At 44.8% G+C, this 13,256-nt stretch overlaps 1 protein-coding gene across 1 annotated transcript; it reads right to left on the reverse strand.

Annotated features, from left to right (window-relative positions):
* LOC101157144 (cytochrome P450 2F3) lies at positions 1-13,256 on the reverse strand. Its single transcript, XM_023961468.2, has 9 exons — positions 12,996-13,256; positions 12,749-12,911; positions 12,529-12,678; positions 10,520-10,680; positions 9,229-9,405; positions 1,033-1,174; positions 772-959; positions 556-697; positions 1-483 (listed from the first exon to the last, which is right to left on the reverse strand). Exons 1-9 carry the CDS (start codon positions 13,164-13,166, stop codon positions 302-304), a joined length of 1,476 nt encoding a protein of 491 aa, XP_023817236.1. The 5' UTR covers positions 13,167-13,256; the 3' UTR covers positions 1-301.

The following is a 13,256-nucleotide window of genomic DNA, read 5'->3' on the forward strand; positions in this document are numbered from 1 at the left end:
TTGGGTCAAAAGCTATTTAATGGGAAGAAAACAATTTGTCACGATTGATGAATTTACATTTAATTAATGTGTGAAAGCAGATAACATAAAAAGGGAATACCCAAAGAAAGTAAACAGATTTTCAAAACTACAATGGTCAAAGTAATCACAAGTTGTCTGTGGATTTTATTGGGAATATATTTAGGCTGCTGATTTAAACAATCTAACTGCAGACAGTCCTTCCTGCAGCAGGTGGGAGGTGTACTCCATTGGATAAAGCTTTCTTCTCACCATCTTGAAGCTCCTGGGTGGATCTCTTCCTTCAGCGTGGAGTGGCGATGAGCTCGTACCGACAATGCTGGTTGGTAAGGCCGCTGTACTCTGGATCCAAGTTAATGCTGTCGGGACCGTTGGGGGCAGAAAAGGTGAAGTTCTGCAGGAGCGACACAATGAAGACAAACAGCTCCATCCGAGCCAGAGACTCTCCAACACAGGCTCTTTTCCCTACAAGCACACAGAAGTGTTAGTGGAACAAAGACACTGAGGTTCTACAGGATCAACGGTCTGGAGTTCTACCTGCAGAAAACGGCACAAATCCAGGGTTCTTCTTGAAGTTTCCGTTCTGGTCCAGAAAGTTTTGGGGGTTGAAGGACCAGGGAGATGACCACAGCTTATCTTCTCTAAGCACAGAGTGCAGCATGGGAAAAATCATGGTGTCCTTTAAAAAAACCAAAGAGTTTTAGGTTTTTATGTTTAATTGGCTTCATTCTGAGCTGGTGGAACGTGGAGCACCTTGGGGATGGTGTAACCTCTGAATGAAATGTCCTTCAGAGAATAGTGAGGGAGGCTGAAGGGGGCGAGGTCCATGAAGCGCTGCACCTCGTGGATGACGGCGTCTGTGAAGGGGAGGGACTTCCTGTCCTCCATGGAGGGGCATCGTTCTCTCCCGATGACAGAGTCGATCTCCTCCTGCATTTTCTCTGCAGAACAAAGAAACCTTCTTCCTCTGTTCTGCTGCAGTGACCTGTGACGGAGTTCTGCAGGAGAACATACCCTGTATTTTGGGGTGTTTGATCAGCACACTCAGAGCGTATCTGATGGTGGAGCTGGTGGTTTCTGTTCCTGCCAGGAACAGATTCTGAACCATAGCAAGCAGGTTCTCATAGTGGAACTCAGATGTGGGATTGTCCTTTTCCTGAAATGAAAAAAGAAAGTTTAACTGTTTGAGAAAATGAGAGAAAAAAAATCCAGAAAATCACATTGTCTGATTTTTAAAGAATTTATTTGTAAATTATGGGGGAAAGTAAGTATTTGGTCAATAACAAAAGTTCAACTCAATACTTTGTTATATACCTTTGTTAACAATGTCAGCAGTCAAACGTTTCTGTAATTCTTCACAAGGTTTTCACAAACTGTTTTTATATTTTGGCCCATTCCTCCATGCAGATCTTCTCTAGAGCATTGATGTTTTGGGGCTGTTGCTGGGCAACACAGACTTTCAACTCCCTCCAAAGATTTTCTACACGGTTGAAATCTGGAGACCGGCTAGGCCGATCCAGGACTTTGAAATGCTTCTTACGAAGCCACTCCTTCGTTACCCGGGCAGTGTGTTTGGGATTGTTGTCATGATGAAAGACCCAGCCACGTTTCATCTTCAATGCAATTGCTGATGGAAGGAGGTTTTCACTCAAAATCTGATGATACATGGCCCCATTCATTCTTTTCTTTACCCACCTGAAAGAAAAGATCATGTCTAGACACTGGGCAATCAAATCCGCCACCCAGACCAGGGCCAGAGAGCAGAAAGGCACAGGAGCGCAGTGCAACTCCAGTCCTTATAATAATAATAATAATAATAATAATAATAATAAATTTTATTTAGAATGTGCTTTACATTTTACATAAAATCTCAAAGCGCTGCCAAAGGAAGCCCCCCCTCCACACCAAGGGGCCCAATACAAGTCCCCATCCCAGTAAAGTAGCAGCCCTCCACCACCCAGAAATTCCTGAGCACCCCCACCAACCCCAGGCATGAGCCAGGGGTTGGTGAATGCCTTTGTAATTCTACAAAGGCATTCATGCAGAGGAACAAGTACAATGTTCTGGAATGGCCATCTCAGTCCCCAGACCTGAATATGATTGAAAATCTGTGGTTGATTGAAAGCGGGCTATCCATGCTCGGAAGCCATCAAATCTGACTGAACTGGAGATGTTTTGCAAAGAGGAATGGTCCAAAATACCTTCAACCACAATCCAGGCCCTTATTGGAAGCTATAGGAAGCGATTGGAAAAGGAGGATCTACTAAATATTGATGGCATGTTTCTGTTGGGGTGCCCAAATTTATGCACCTGCCTATTTTTGTTTAAGTAATTATTGCACAGTTTCTTTAAATCCAATAAACTTCATTTTACTTCTCAAATATCACTGTGTTCATCAGCTATATGAAATATTTAACTGAAACTGATGATCCAAACAACCAATAATTTATGAAGAAAAATCTTGGAAATTATCAGGGGTGCCCAAACTTTCTCATACCACTGTAATTCCGGTCAGACACAAACTGCAACCATTAATATCTCCTTCTTGATCAGTTCTCAAACGTTTGTCACTTCCGTTAAATGAAGGTGACGTAACCCTCATGTTGCCAAATCCCAGTCCCTGATTGGTCGAAGTTCAACTGGCTTAACTTTCAACGGTTCAGCCCAAAAACGGTTTTAAAGTCCCACTCCAACTATAATCTTTTCTACTATATTTTTTTTTCCATTGGTCTTAAATTAAGATTGTGACCCACCAATGGCAGTTGCTGCATCACAAACCCAATCATTTTCAAACCATGGTTTTTCATCCACTCCTAATTCATCTCAATTTGAGTAAAAGAATACTCAAAAAGGCAGTTTTAATCTTAATGAATCTTTTATGTATGTCCTCCTTCTGTGTTTTGATAAAGTAAGATTTCTTGGGCATATGATCTTAGAGGACATTTCAGGTGATGCCGATATCTACAGGCAGTGTCGGCTGGTGTGGGAGATAATACTGTACATGCTTCACTACAAACCTTCATATTTATGTTTACCTTTAAGTTAAGAACATCAGAAAACACTCCCCTCTTGTCCATTAGTAATTTTGTGTTTAGTACCCAGCACTCTCAGTCAGATAAGTGGAAAACTGGAAGAGCTGCTTTGTATTTGTCATTTTAGCTAACTTGCTGGATATGGTGCTCTTTTTATTATTTTATTATGGCCCGCAGCAGTAAGGACTGCAAGGACCATATTGTAACTGCTACGAGGGTCGAACACTCAAAAAGGTTCACAACGACAAAAAACGCGTCAAAACGCCAAAAAACCAGATGAAAAAGTCGCACAAAGCATAAAAACAACATGACAATTGTGTAACGCAACAAAAATACAGACACACACAACATCACTGCAAAAAGGGCAAAATTGTAATAGCACCCCAGCCAGCACCCCCCTGCTCCCAGGGGGGTGCTGGCTGCACCCCGACCGGTCCCCGCTTCCAATTGCATGCCTGACCCTCCAGCCGGCTCCACGCCTGACCCGCCAGAGCTCGACTCCACGCCTGACCCGCCAGAGCTCGGCTCCACGCCCGACCCGCCAGAGCTCGGCTCCACGCCCGACCCGCCAGAGCTCGGCTCCACGCCCGACCCGCCAGAGCTCGGCTCCACGCCCGACCCGCCGGCCGACTGCTGGCCCGACCCGCCGGCCGACTGCTGGCCCGACCCGCCGGCCGACTGCTGGCCAGCTGACTTCACGCCTGACCCGCTGACTCCAAGCCTGACTCCAAGCCTGACTCCAAGCCTGACTCCAAGCCTGACTCCAAGCCTGACTCCAAACCTGACTCCAAGCCTGACTCCAAGCCTGACTCCAAGCCTGACTCCATGCCTGACGCCTCGGAGGACTCCATGCCTGACGCCTCGGAGGACTCCAAGCCTCACGCCTCGGAGGTCTCCATGCCTGACGCCTCGGAGGACTCCATGCCTGACGCCTCGGAGGTCTCCATGCCTGACGCCTCGGAGGACTCCATGCCTGACGCCTCGGAGGACTCCAAGCCTCACGCCTCGGAGGACTCCATGCCTGACGCCTCGGAGGACTCCATGCCTGACGCCTCGGAGGACTCCATGCCTGACGCCTCGGAGGACTCCATGCCTGACGCCTCGGAGGACTCCAAGCCTCACGCCTCGGAGGACTCCATGCCTGACGCCTCGGAGGACTCCATGCCTGACGCCTCGGAGGTCTCCATGCCTGACGCCTCGGAGGACTCCATGCCTGACGCCTCGGAGGACTCCATGCCTGACGCCTCGGAGGACTCCATGCCTGACGCCTCGGAGGACTCCATGCCTGACGCCTCGGAGGACTCCATGCCTGACGCCTCGGAGGACTCCATGCCTGACGCCTCGGAGGACTCCATGCCTGACGCCTCGGAGGACTCCATGCCTGACGCCTCGGAGGACTCCATGCCTGACGCCTCGGAGGACTCCATGCCTGACGCCTCGGAGGACTCCATGCCTGACGCCTCGGAGGACTCCATGCCTGACGCCTCGGAGGACTCCATGCCTGACGCCTCGGAGGACTCCATGCCTGACGCCTCGGAGGTCTCCATGCCTGACGCGTCGGAGGACTCCATGCCTGACGCCTCGGAGGTCTCCATGCCTGACGCCTCGGAGGACTCCATGCCTGACGCCTCGGAGGACTCCATGCCTGACGCCTCGGAGGACTCCATGCCTGACGCCTCGGAGGACTCCATGCCTGACGCCTCGGAGGACTCCATGCCTGACGCCTCGGAGGACTCCATGCCTGACGCCTCGGAGGACTCCATGCTGGACCTGCCTCGCCGGACCGCTCGGCCTCCCGGCCGTCCTCTGGACCTGCCTCGCCGGACCGCTCGGCCCCCCGGCCGTCCACCGGATTTTTCTCGGCCTTGCTGGCGTGCCGAGCCCGGCCTCCCTGAACTTCATTGTCTGTCACAGTTGGTCTCACGGGCCCCCTCCTCCTTTGTGGCCGGTTGGAACCTCGGAGCGGTTCCTTGAGGGGGGGGTACTGTCATGGTTTGAGTTTGTTTTGTCTTGGTTTTTGCTTTAGTTCTTGTTCTGTCTTGTTTGGTTCTGTTTCCTGTTTTATTTTGAAAGGGTTCCTATCTTGTCATGTCTTGAGTTGTACTTCCTTGGTCCCCATCTGCCCTGATCGTGTTCACCTATGTCTTGTATGCCCTGTCTGGATAAGTCTTGTCTCTGCCTTCCTCTTGTGCTGGTCCATTGTCGTCTTCTTGCCATAGCGTTAACGTCCGTAACTTCTTAGCGTCTTACCGTCTGTAACGTCTTCATGTGTCTTCGTCCCTTCATGCCATGTTCCATGTTTCTAGCCACGCTCATGCTTCCATGTTTCTAGCCACGCCACAGTAAGTCTTGTTTTATTTTGTCATCCTGCTCAGCAGCGCTTTTTGTTTGTTAATAAACCCTCTAGTCCTGAACCCGTTTGCCTCCCGTCTCTGCGTCTGGGTCCTACCAGCTCTTGAGCCCCCCTCACCGTGACAGAATGGGCCGAAAATCGCTAATGGAGCCAAAAAAAAAATATTTCGAAATACAGCTACGAAACCGAAAGACGATTGTTGAAGATATTCCAAAGAAGTTTTGAAATAATTATGGGATGGCCACTCTGAGAAATGGCGATTTTCGTGTTTTTTGACAATATGGAAAAACAACGCTTTTCTTTGAGCGATTTTCACGAAATTGCAATGCCACATGCCACCAGCTTCATCCTACAACCAACAAAGAAGTTTCGTTGACCTTTGACCATGGGAAGAGGTGGCCATCTTGAATTTTTTATAAAATGCACCTTTAGTACCAGATCCAAACGAAAACTCGTCCTGTGGGTTTTTATCAATCTTCTTGAAACTTATCGGGCATCAATGGCAAGCTACTGTGGACAAAATGTTGGAATTAGAAGTTGTAGATTTTGAATGGCGTGCGTGAATTTGCAACTGTTGCGATTCTAGTTAGCTCGCACATATTTTATCGGAATGTCCTGAAACAGAAATATGCGATTCCCTGGCCCACACCAAAATAAACGACACTGGCCCACACCAAAATAAACGACATCACATACGACAAAATCGATGGAATGTGGGCGTGGTAAACATAAAACGATCGCAAAAAAAGTGCTGACTGAGCTAAACTAAATTTTGGATTCTTTTTTAAGAATCTGCTAACGAAACCCAGATAACTTTGTCGGGTATTCGTTAATTCATTCATTTTCTGTACCGTTTTTTCCATTTCGGGGTCACGGAGCTGCCGGGGCCTATCACGGCCACTTGCGGGTGAAGGTAGGGGATGCCCCTGGACAGGTTGCCAGTCTGTCGCAGGGTTGAATATCCACAATCACACATCCATTCACTCTCACAGTCATACCTATGGTCAATTTAGAGTTGCCAATCAACCTATGGAGCATGTTTTTGGATGGTGGGAGGAAGCCGGAGAGAACCCACGCATACACGGGGAGAACATGCAAACTCCACACAGAAAGGTCACCCATTTGTGTTTTTCATGTCCCCCAGCCAGGACTTGAACCAGGGGCCTTCTTACTGTGAGGCAAGAGCGCTAACCACTGCGCCACCGTGCAGCCGTTTGTCGGGTATATCCAAACAAAGTGGCGTAACGACCTACGGTTTGGCTGCCATTTGTTCCAAAATCTGCCATTTTGAGATTTTCACATTTTTACACGATATGGAAAAATTAACATTTTTTAGAGCGATTTTCATGAAAATTGACTCACATGTCTCTAGTGTAAGTCTACAATCACCTCCGGAGTTTTGTCGACGTTTTGACCTCAGGAAAAGGCCGCCATCTTGAATTTTCTATAAAAAACACTTTTACCATCGGATTCAAACGTAAACTTGTCGTTGGAATTTTCATTGATCGTCTCGAAACTTTTTGAGCATCAATGGCAAGCTACTGTGGAAAAAATGTTGGAATTATAAGTTCTAGATTTTGAACGGCGTGCGCGTGGCAAGCTAGCAAAATGGCTCACTGTTATAACTCCTTTGTTTTTCAATGGAACTGTGAAATTTGAATGCATGTATCCATGTAAGGAACTGAACATAATTAAAAACACTGGATATGGACATATATGGAATGTGGGCGTGGTTAGCCAGGGGTTGACATAGCCCAGAAATTTGCACTGGCCCACAGGGCCAGTAGTTTTTGAAAGTTACTGGCCCGACACCGCGCACAGCGAGACCCGCCGCTCCGCAGGTGCTTGCAACTTTAGGGGGGTCCGGGGGCATGCCCCCCCGGAAAATTTTAATATGGTGCAATTTGGTGCATTCTGGTGACATCTAGCACTTATTTATACACTTTTCAATGACTAAAAATAGAGCATATCAAACTTAAATCTGCTCTAGTCTGTTTCAGATGTTTTGAAGAGAGCACTGCAGTGTAGTAGTTAACACTAGTTAAGAAGTTTTCATGCTGCTTCTAATCACTGCTATTTCACATTTGTTCCTAATCAATAGTTAAGAAGTTTTATTGACTTTTTTGCCCTGACTGCCTTAAGGTTCTGCTTTTTGTTACTGTTGCAAAGTTACATTTACTTTTTAGTTACTTTAGTTACCTAATTAAATTAAATAATTGAAAAATTAAATACAATTAAATTACTGAGATCATTCAGCTAACTAGAAATACTTACTGCTTACAGTGTTGTAAAGAAAAACAAAATTAAGTAGTTTGACCTTATACTCCATTTGAGTCTGAGATTCAGGTATTTTGAGTTGCCTTTTATTCTTTGACATTCAGCTTAAAGCTTAGTGCATACAGTTTCATCTTCAATGCATTCATTAAATATCTTGCTGTCCATACTACTAATTAATATCTACTAACATATTTCTATCTATTCCTGCCATGTCTTCCACATCTCTGACATGCTTCAGTCTCTCTTCAGTGACGGTGTTGGATTTATGATCATCGCGGTGAAAAACCACCAGGGGGCGCGCTGATATGTGTGTCAGTTTAAATATATCTGCCTAAAATGTAATAATAACCCACTGGCTTGTTCCTTCGTTGTTGCTGTTTAACATTGTTTAGTATTGAATTGTTACATTCAATAAAGTTTGAAAAAAAATTGAGTGAGCGCGTGCCGCGTGGTGCTCGGCAGTGACAGCCATGCGCACAGGCGGGAGAGGAGGAGAAGAGTGATAAAAGTCTGAACACAGGACTAGCAGAAAAAGTGAATTATAAAGACGAGGTAAATCTACACGTTTTCGCAAAATATACTTTATTGTAAAAGGTGAAAAATGTATTAATTGTTAGATATTTTAGTGGCCCGAGCGGACAAGTAAAAAATAAAGTCTTGTGGTCCGTACTGCTCGAAAAACAGGACCGGGCCAGCGGACAAATGGCTATGTCGAGCCCTGTTAGCATAAAACAACTGTTGCTAAGGACAACAAAAAGTTTACTTTTTCCGATTCGTCTGAAACTGACGTCGATCTGTTTCTCATCCCGAGGCGACTAAAACATAAAATGGTTGCTATGGAGATAAACAGAAAAGCCGCCATTTTGAAAAAAGTGGTATTTTTTTAATCAATTTATGACATATAGCTCTCACCAATGGAGCAATGGGTTTTTCTGAGTCAGTTGATGATGCTGATCACTATGCCAGCATTTTTAGCCACATTAGCATAGCTAGCATAGTAAGCATAATTAGCATTTAGAGCAATGTGTTTTTGCTGATCGCAGTGCTAGCACTTTTAGCCACATTGGCATAGTTAGCATAGTTAGCATGATTAGCAAATGCAGCTTTGACTAGTATTGATCAAAGGTGGGCAGTGAGGGCGGTGGTGGTACGTAGAATTGGGCGTGGAAGGCGGGTTGCATCTGTGGGCCATACAACGTCGCTTGCGACTTTAATTTTATGTTATTTTTCTTCACTACTTTTTTAACAGGATATTTTTTTGTACTTCTGTTTCTGGCTTTTTAATATTGCTTTTTATGACGTTTTATCTTGTATAGTCGTGGCACTGTATCTTATATTCCCTTGCCTTTTTTTTAAAGATTGATTTGACTACAAGTCCAAAATAAATTCTACCTAACTTCCGACCGACCTACAAACCCACCACCCAATTAATGTGAAAGGGGTGCATCAAATGTCGCTTCTTTCATTCTTCAATGAAGTGGTCCCACAAATGTAAACAACAATAAAAAGCTACTTTCATTTGACTGGGGTCTCGGATTAGTTTCGAACCTGATCCATGTGGATGAGGAAGCGGTCGATGAAGTCTCTCGGAAAGCTTGGGTCCAGCGTGTCTTTGTGCTCCTGGATCTTCTTTTTGGCATAATTTCTTGTAACCTCAATGTAGCCAAAGACAGTGTGCTGATGGCCTGGAAGATGCTCCAAAAGCCAAGGGCAGAGGTTGTACATCTGTGAGGAGGAAGCAGCAGCAGAATTTGCTCTGTGTGTGTTTCTGCAGGAGTCTGCCAATGCGAAACATGATGTAGCGCAATACAACATATGACAGTTTTTGGAAAGAACTTTTTTTAAACATCAAAACACCTTTTGGTAGCCCTGACGCAAAGAGGTGGTCTAAGGGCAGGGATATCCAGTTTAGTTTAGTTTAGTCTGTTTAGTTAGTTCAATTTAGTATTTTCTTATTGAATTCTGTATACTCATGATCCTTTTGAGTTTCTGTTTTACGTTTTCAATTACCGTTAGAAAGCCCATCAAGACGACTGTTGTTGTGAATTTGTGCTACACAAATAAAATTGAATTGAATTGAAGTCCAAATCACATCAACAAATCACATCAACAAATCACTCAACGTGAAAACATATTAAAGGTCACAACGAAAATTAAAAAAGCAAATCAAATGATTAAAAATATGGTTGAATTTTTGAAAAGTCAAAACAAATTTTAGAAACCCAAACACCCCCCCCCCCCCAAAAAAAAAAAGAAATGAAATAAAAATGAAACATTTGGGGAAAAACAAAAAAGAAATTCCAGAAATTTACCTACAATGTAAAAAACAAAACACGGTCAGACACCAGAAAAGGTTGGTACTATGGGACATCGCTGAATGGATGACGGATCCAGAATCACTTTATGAGAAATAACTTTCAGTTGAAATGATCTAATCAGTGATGTCGCATCACACCTTTACTGGTTTCTGGAAATAATAAAAAAAATAAAAACATTTTGGAAAACAAATGCAATTTTCAAGAAATCAAAAGGGAATTTTGAAAACACGTAACCAAAATTGTATCATATATTTTTTTAATATTAAACACTGCAACTCTAAATTACATTCAAGCAAATGCTTCGTATTGTGCACTGTCAAATAGCGTTCAAGGGTTTGAGTAGAATACCAAAAAGCTGACCTGAAATTTTTCTTATATACAATTACTTAAGAATAGTTTCAAAAAACATATTGCAATACATCCCCAAATCAATTTTTTCCCCTAAATTTATTTGAGGTTGTAGAATATTCCTGTGAAATTCAACATTGTGCATTCATCTGGGGGAGTATCCTTCTACCCACCGCTCCTATGGGGCCGCCGTTGAAGTCCAAAATCTCCGAGATCATTTTAAGAAGCTCCAAGAACTGCTTGTCATCATAGTTGAAGCGCTCTCCATAGACGAAGCAGCAGATCACATTGGACACGGCGCAGCTCAGTTTGAACATGGGGTCAAAGGGTTTTCCTGCAGGAGGTCAAGAAAAAGGTAACTGGTCACAGAGCAGGAACAAAATGAAGCAATCTACTGCATTTCTAACTGTTGCATCATTTTTTGTGCTCCACAAATGTTTTTGTGTCGCTTTTCTATCTTCCTCGAAAGCACTTTACAGTCACAGTCCTATTCACCCATTCACACACACATTCACACACTGAACTGCTGAACACTGGCGCCAACCTATAACCACCAGATGCAAGGTGGGGTTCTTGCCCAAGGACATTTTGACACATGGTGCGGGCAAGCCAGGAATTGAACCTGCAAGCTTCAAATCAGAGGTCGACCGCCCTACCACTGCACCATGCATATGATCCTGTCACAACCCTTTCTCCTTCAAACAGTAGTTGTTGTTGACCCAACTATTCCTCTGCAAACTCATGAACATTGACTCATGAACACTCCAGTTTTTGATGCTGTTCAATTTTCTTTTGCTTTATCCATACACCTGTCAGTGTGCCCTTTAACTTCATTTCCACAAATCCAGTGGGTGATAGAGATTAGTTTTCCATGTGTTTGGTACTCCCGTGACACTCACGGTTAATGTTAATGCACAGGGAAAAGGGATGAATATATAGTATAAGTTTGCTTTCTCCCACTCCTTTTCTAGCAACTAATTCAATTCCTTTCGACACACTTAATATTTCTTGGTCTCAATGTGGCGGCAGTGACTCAGGCGGTTGAGCAGGTCAGCCAATGATCGAAAGGTCGGCGGGTCGATCCCCCCAGCCAACCGTCGCCGTGTCTTTGGGTGAGACACCTCACCCTCCAGCGATCCTTAATGCATAAGAATGTCCCGGTGATGGCGAGAGGGGCCTTAGGCGCACACTGGCAGCCACACCTCTGTCACTCTGCCCCAGGGCAGCCGTGACTAGATCAGTAGTTTACCATCGCCAAGAATGAATAAGCAGTGAATGAATACTGGAGACATTGTAAGCACTTTGAGAGTCTGGAAAAGCAGACTCTTTCTTTCTTTTTTTCTTTCTGTCTGTCTGTCTGTCTGTCTGTCTGTCTGTCTGTCTGTCTGTCTGTCTGTCTGTCTGTCTGTCTGTCTGTCTGTCTGTCTGTCTGTCTGTCTGTCTGTCTGTCTGTCTGTCTGTCTGTCTGTCTGTCTATTTATCTATGATATGTAGAACTGTAGATATGTGTATTTAGGATTTCATTTTCCAAACAATGTATGACTTCTGTTAACTATGATATAACTATGTTTAGATATAGAGTACATACAGTTGGGCAAAACAGCATTTAGTCAGCCACCAATTGTTCAAGTTCTCCCAATTAGAAAGGTGAGAAAGGCCTTTAATTGTCATCATAGGTACTTGAACTGTGAGAGACAATTTGAGAGAAAAAATCCAGAAAATCACATTGTCTGATTATTTGGCTTGATTATTAGCTGGTTGAATATTTGGTAGTTTGAACATTTATTTGTGAAAGACAATTTTAAAAAAGGGAAACATGTAAAAAATAGATTTTAAGTGCAATCAATGTCTGCCCATTATGAACAAGTGCTCTGTTCAGGATCACAGGAACATCTGACTATGATTTAAACGTTTAGCAGTTGTTGTTTTTATAGTTGTATCATTTTATTATGAAGATGTTTACATTTTTTCTGACGTAATGGAGACATAAAGAGAAAAATGTTCAAGAAATTAAATAAAATGTAAGGTTTTTGTTCAAATTTGATGTCATTAGCTGGAGTACAGCTAAATTCATCTGCAAGGAAAAGGGGAAAGTAACCTTAAAAAAGTGGACATCTTTGCCAAAGGTGGGGCACAGGTGCTCAGTGGTGTCTTCAGATTCTAAACCTTCTCCTAATCTCACCTTTGAATGACATTATGTGCGCTCTTAGGTGTCTGCTCTCCTCCTGGATCCACTGCTCCATCCCTTTCCGTCCCATCCCAAAGTCCCGCAGCGTCGTCAGAGTGAAGCGCCGCAGCTGGCGCCAGCGTTCCCCGTTGCTGATCCCGATCCCTGTCAGGAGGAGAGTCGAGCTCAGAGACCTGCTGGACCGTAAGAGGGTCAAAGATCTGGAGCACCTCACCATATCCTCTGGAAGCTCTGTAGAAAAACGGCAGTGGCGCTCTCCCCACAAAGTCGTCTGCTTGGTCCACCAGAGCCTCTTTGACTGCATCATAACCAACCAGGGCCATGGCCCTCTGCCAGCCCATGTAGATGGTCATCACAGGCCCGTAGGTCTTACTGAGCTGAAAAACACTCATTTCAGAACATCTCCTTCATGCACATGAGAAGCAAGCTTCACGGTCAAAGTGCAGACACCACTCCCCCACCTCCACAATGGTCCTGGAGGGTCCCTTCTTGTCCAGCTGCAGCAGGTTTCCTATGAGGGGCAGTGCGGGGGGCCCCGGGGGCAAATGCTGCTTCCTGCTGTTCCTGCGGTTCAGCAGCCAGAGCAGAACCGTGGTGAGAACCACCAGGATCAGGCTGGTGGACAGGTCCATGAACTGTCTGCTCTACGCTGTCTTATCTGCAACTTCACAGGCAGAGGCAGTGGGCCACAAGTGAGCTGGCATCTGAGCTCGTGCACCTTC

The sequence above is a fragment of the Oryzias latipes genome, chromosome 13 (genome assembly GCF_053564925.1).
Source record: "Oryzias latipes strain Hd-rR chromosome 13, Olatipes_Hd-rR_3.1".
Classification (NCBI taxonomy): domain Eukaryota; kingdom Metazoa; phylum Chordata; class Actinopteri; order Beloniformes; family Adrianichthyidae; genus Oryzias; species Oryzias latipes.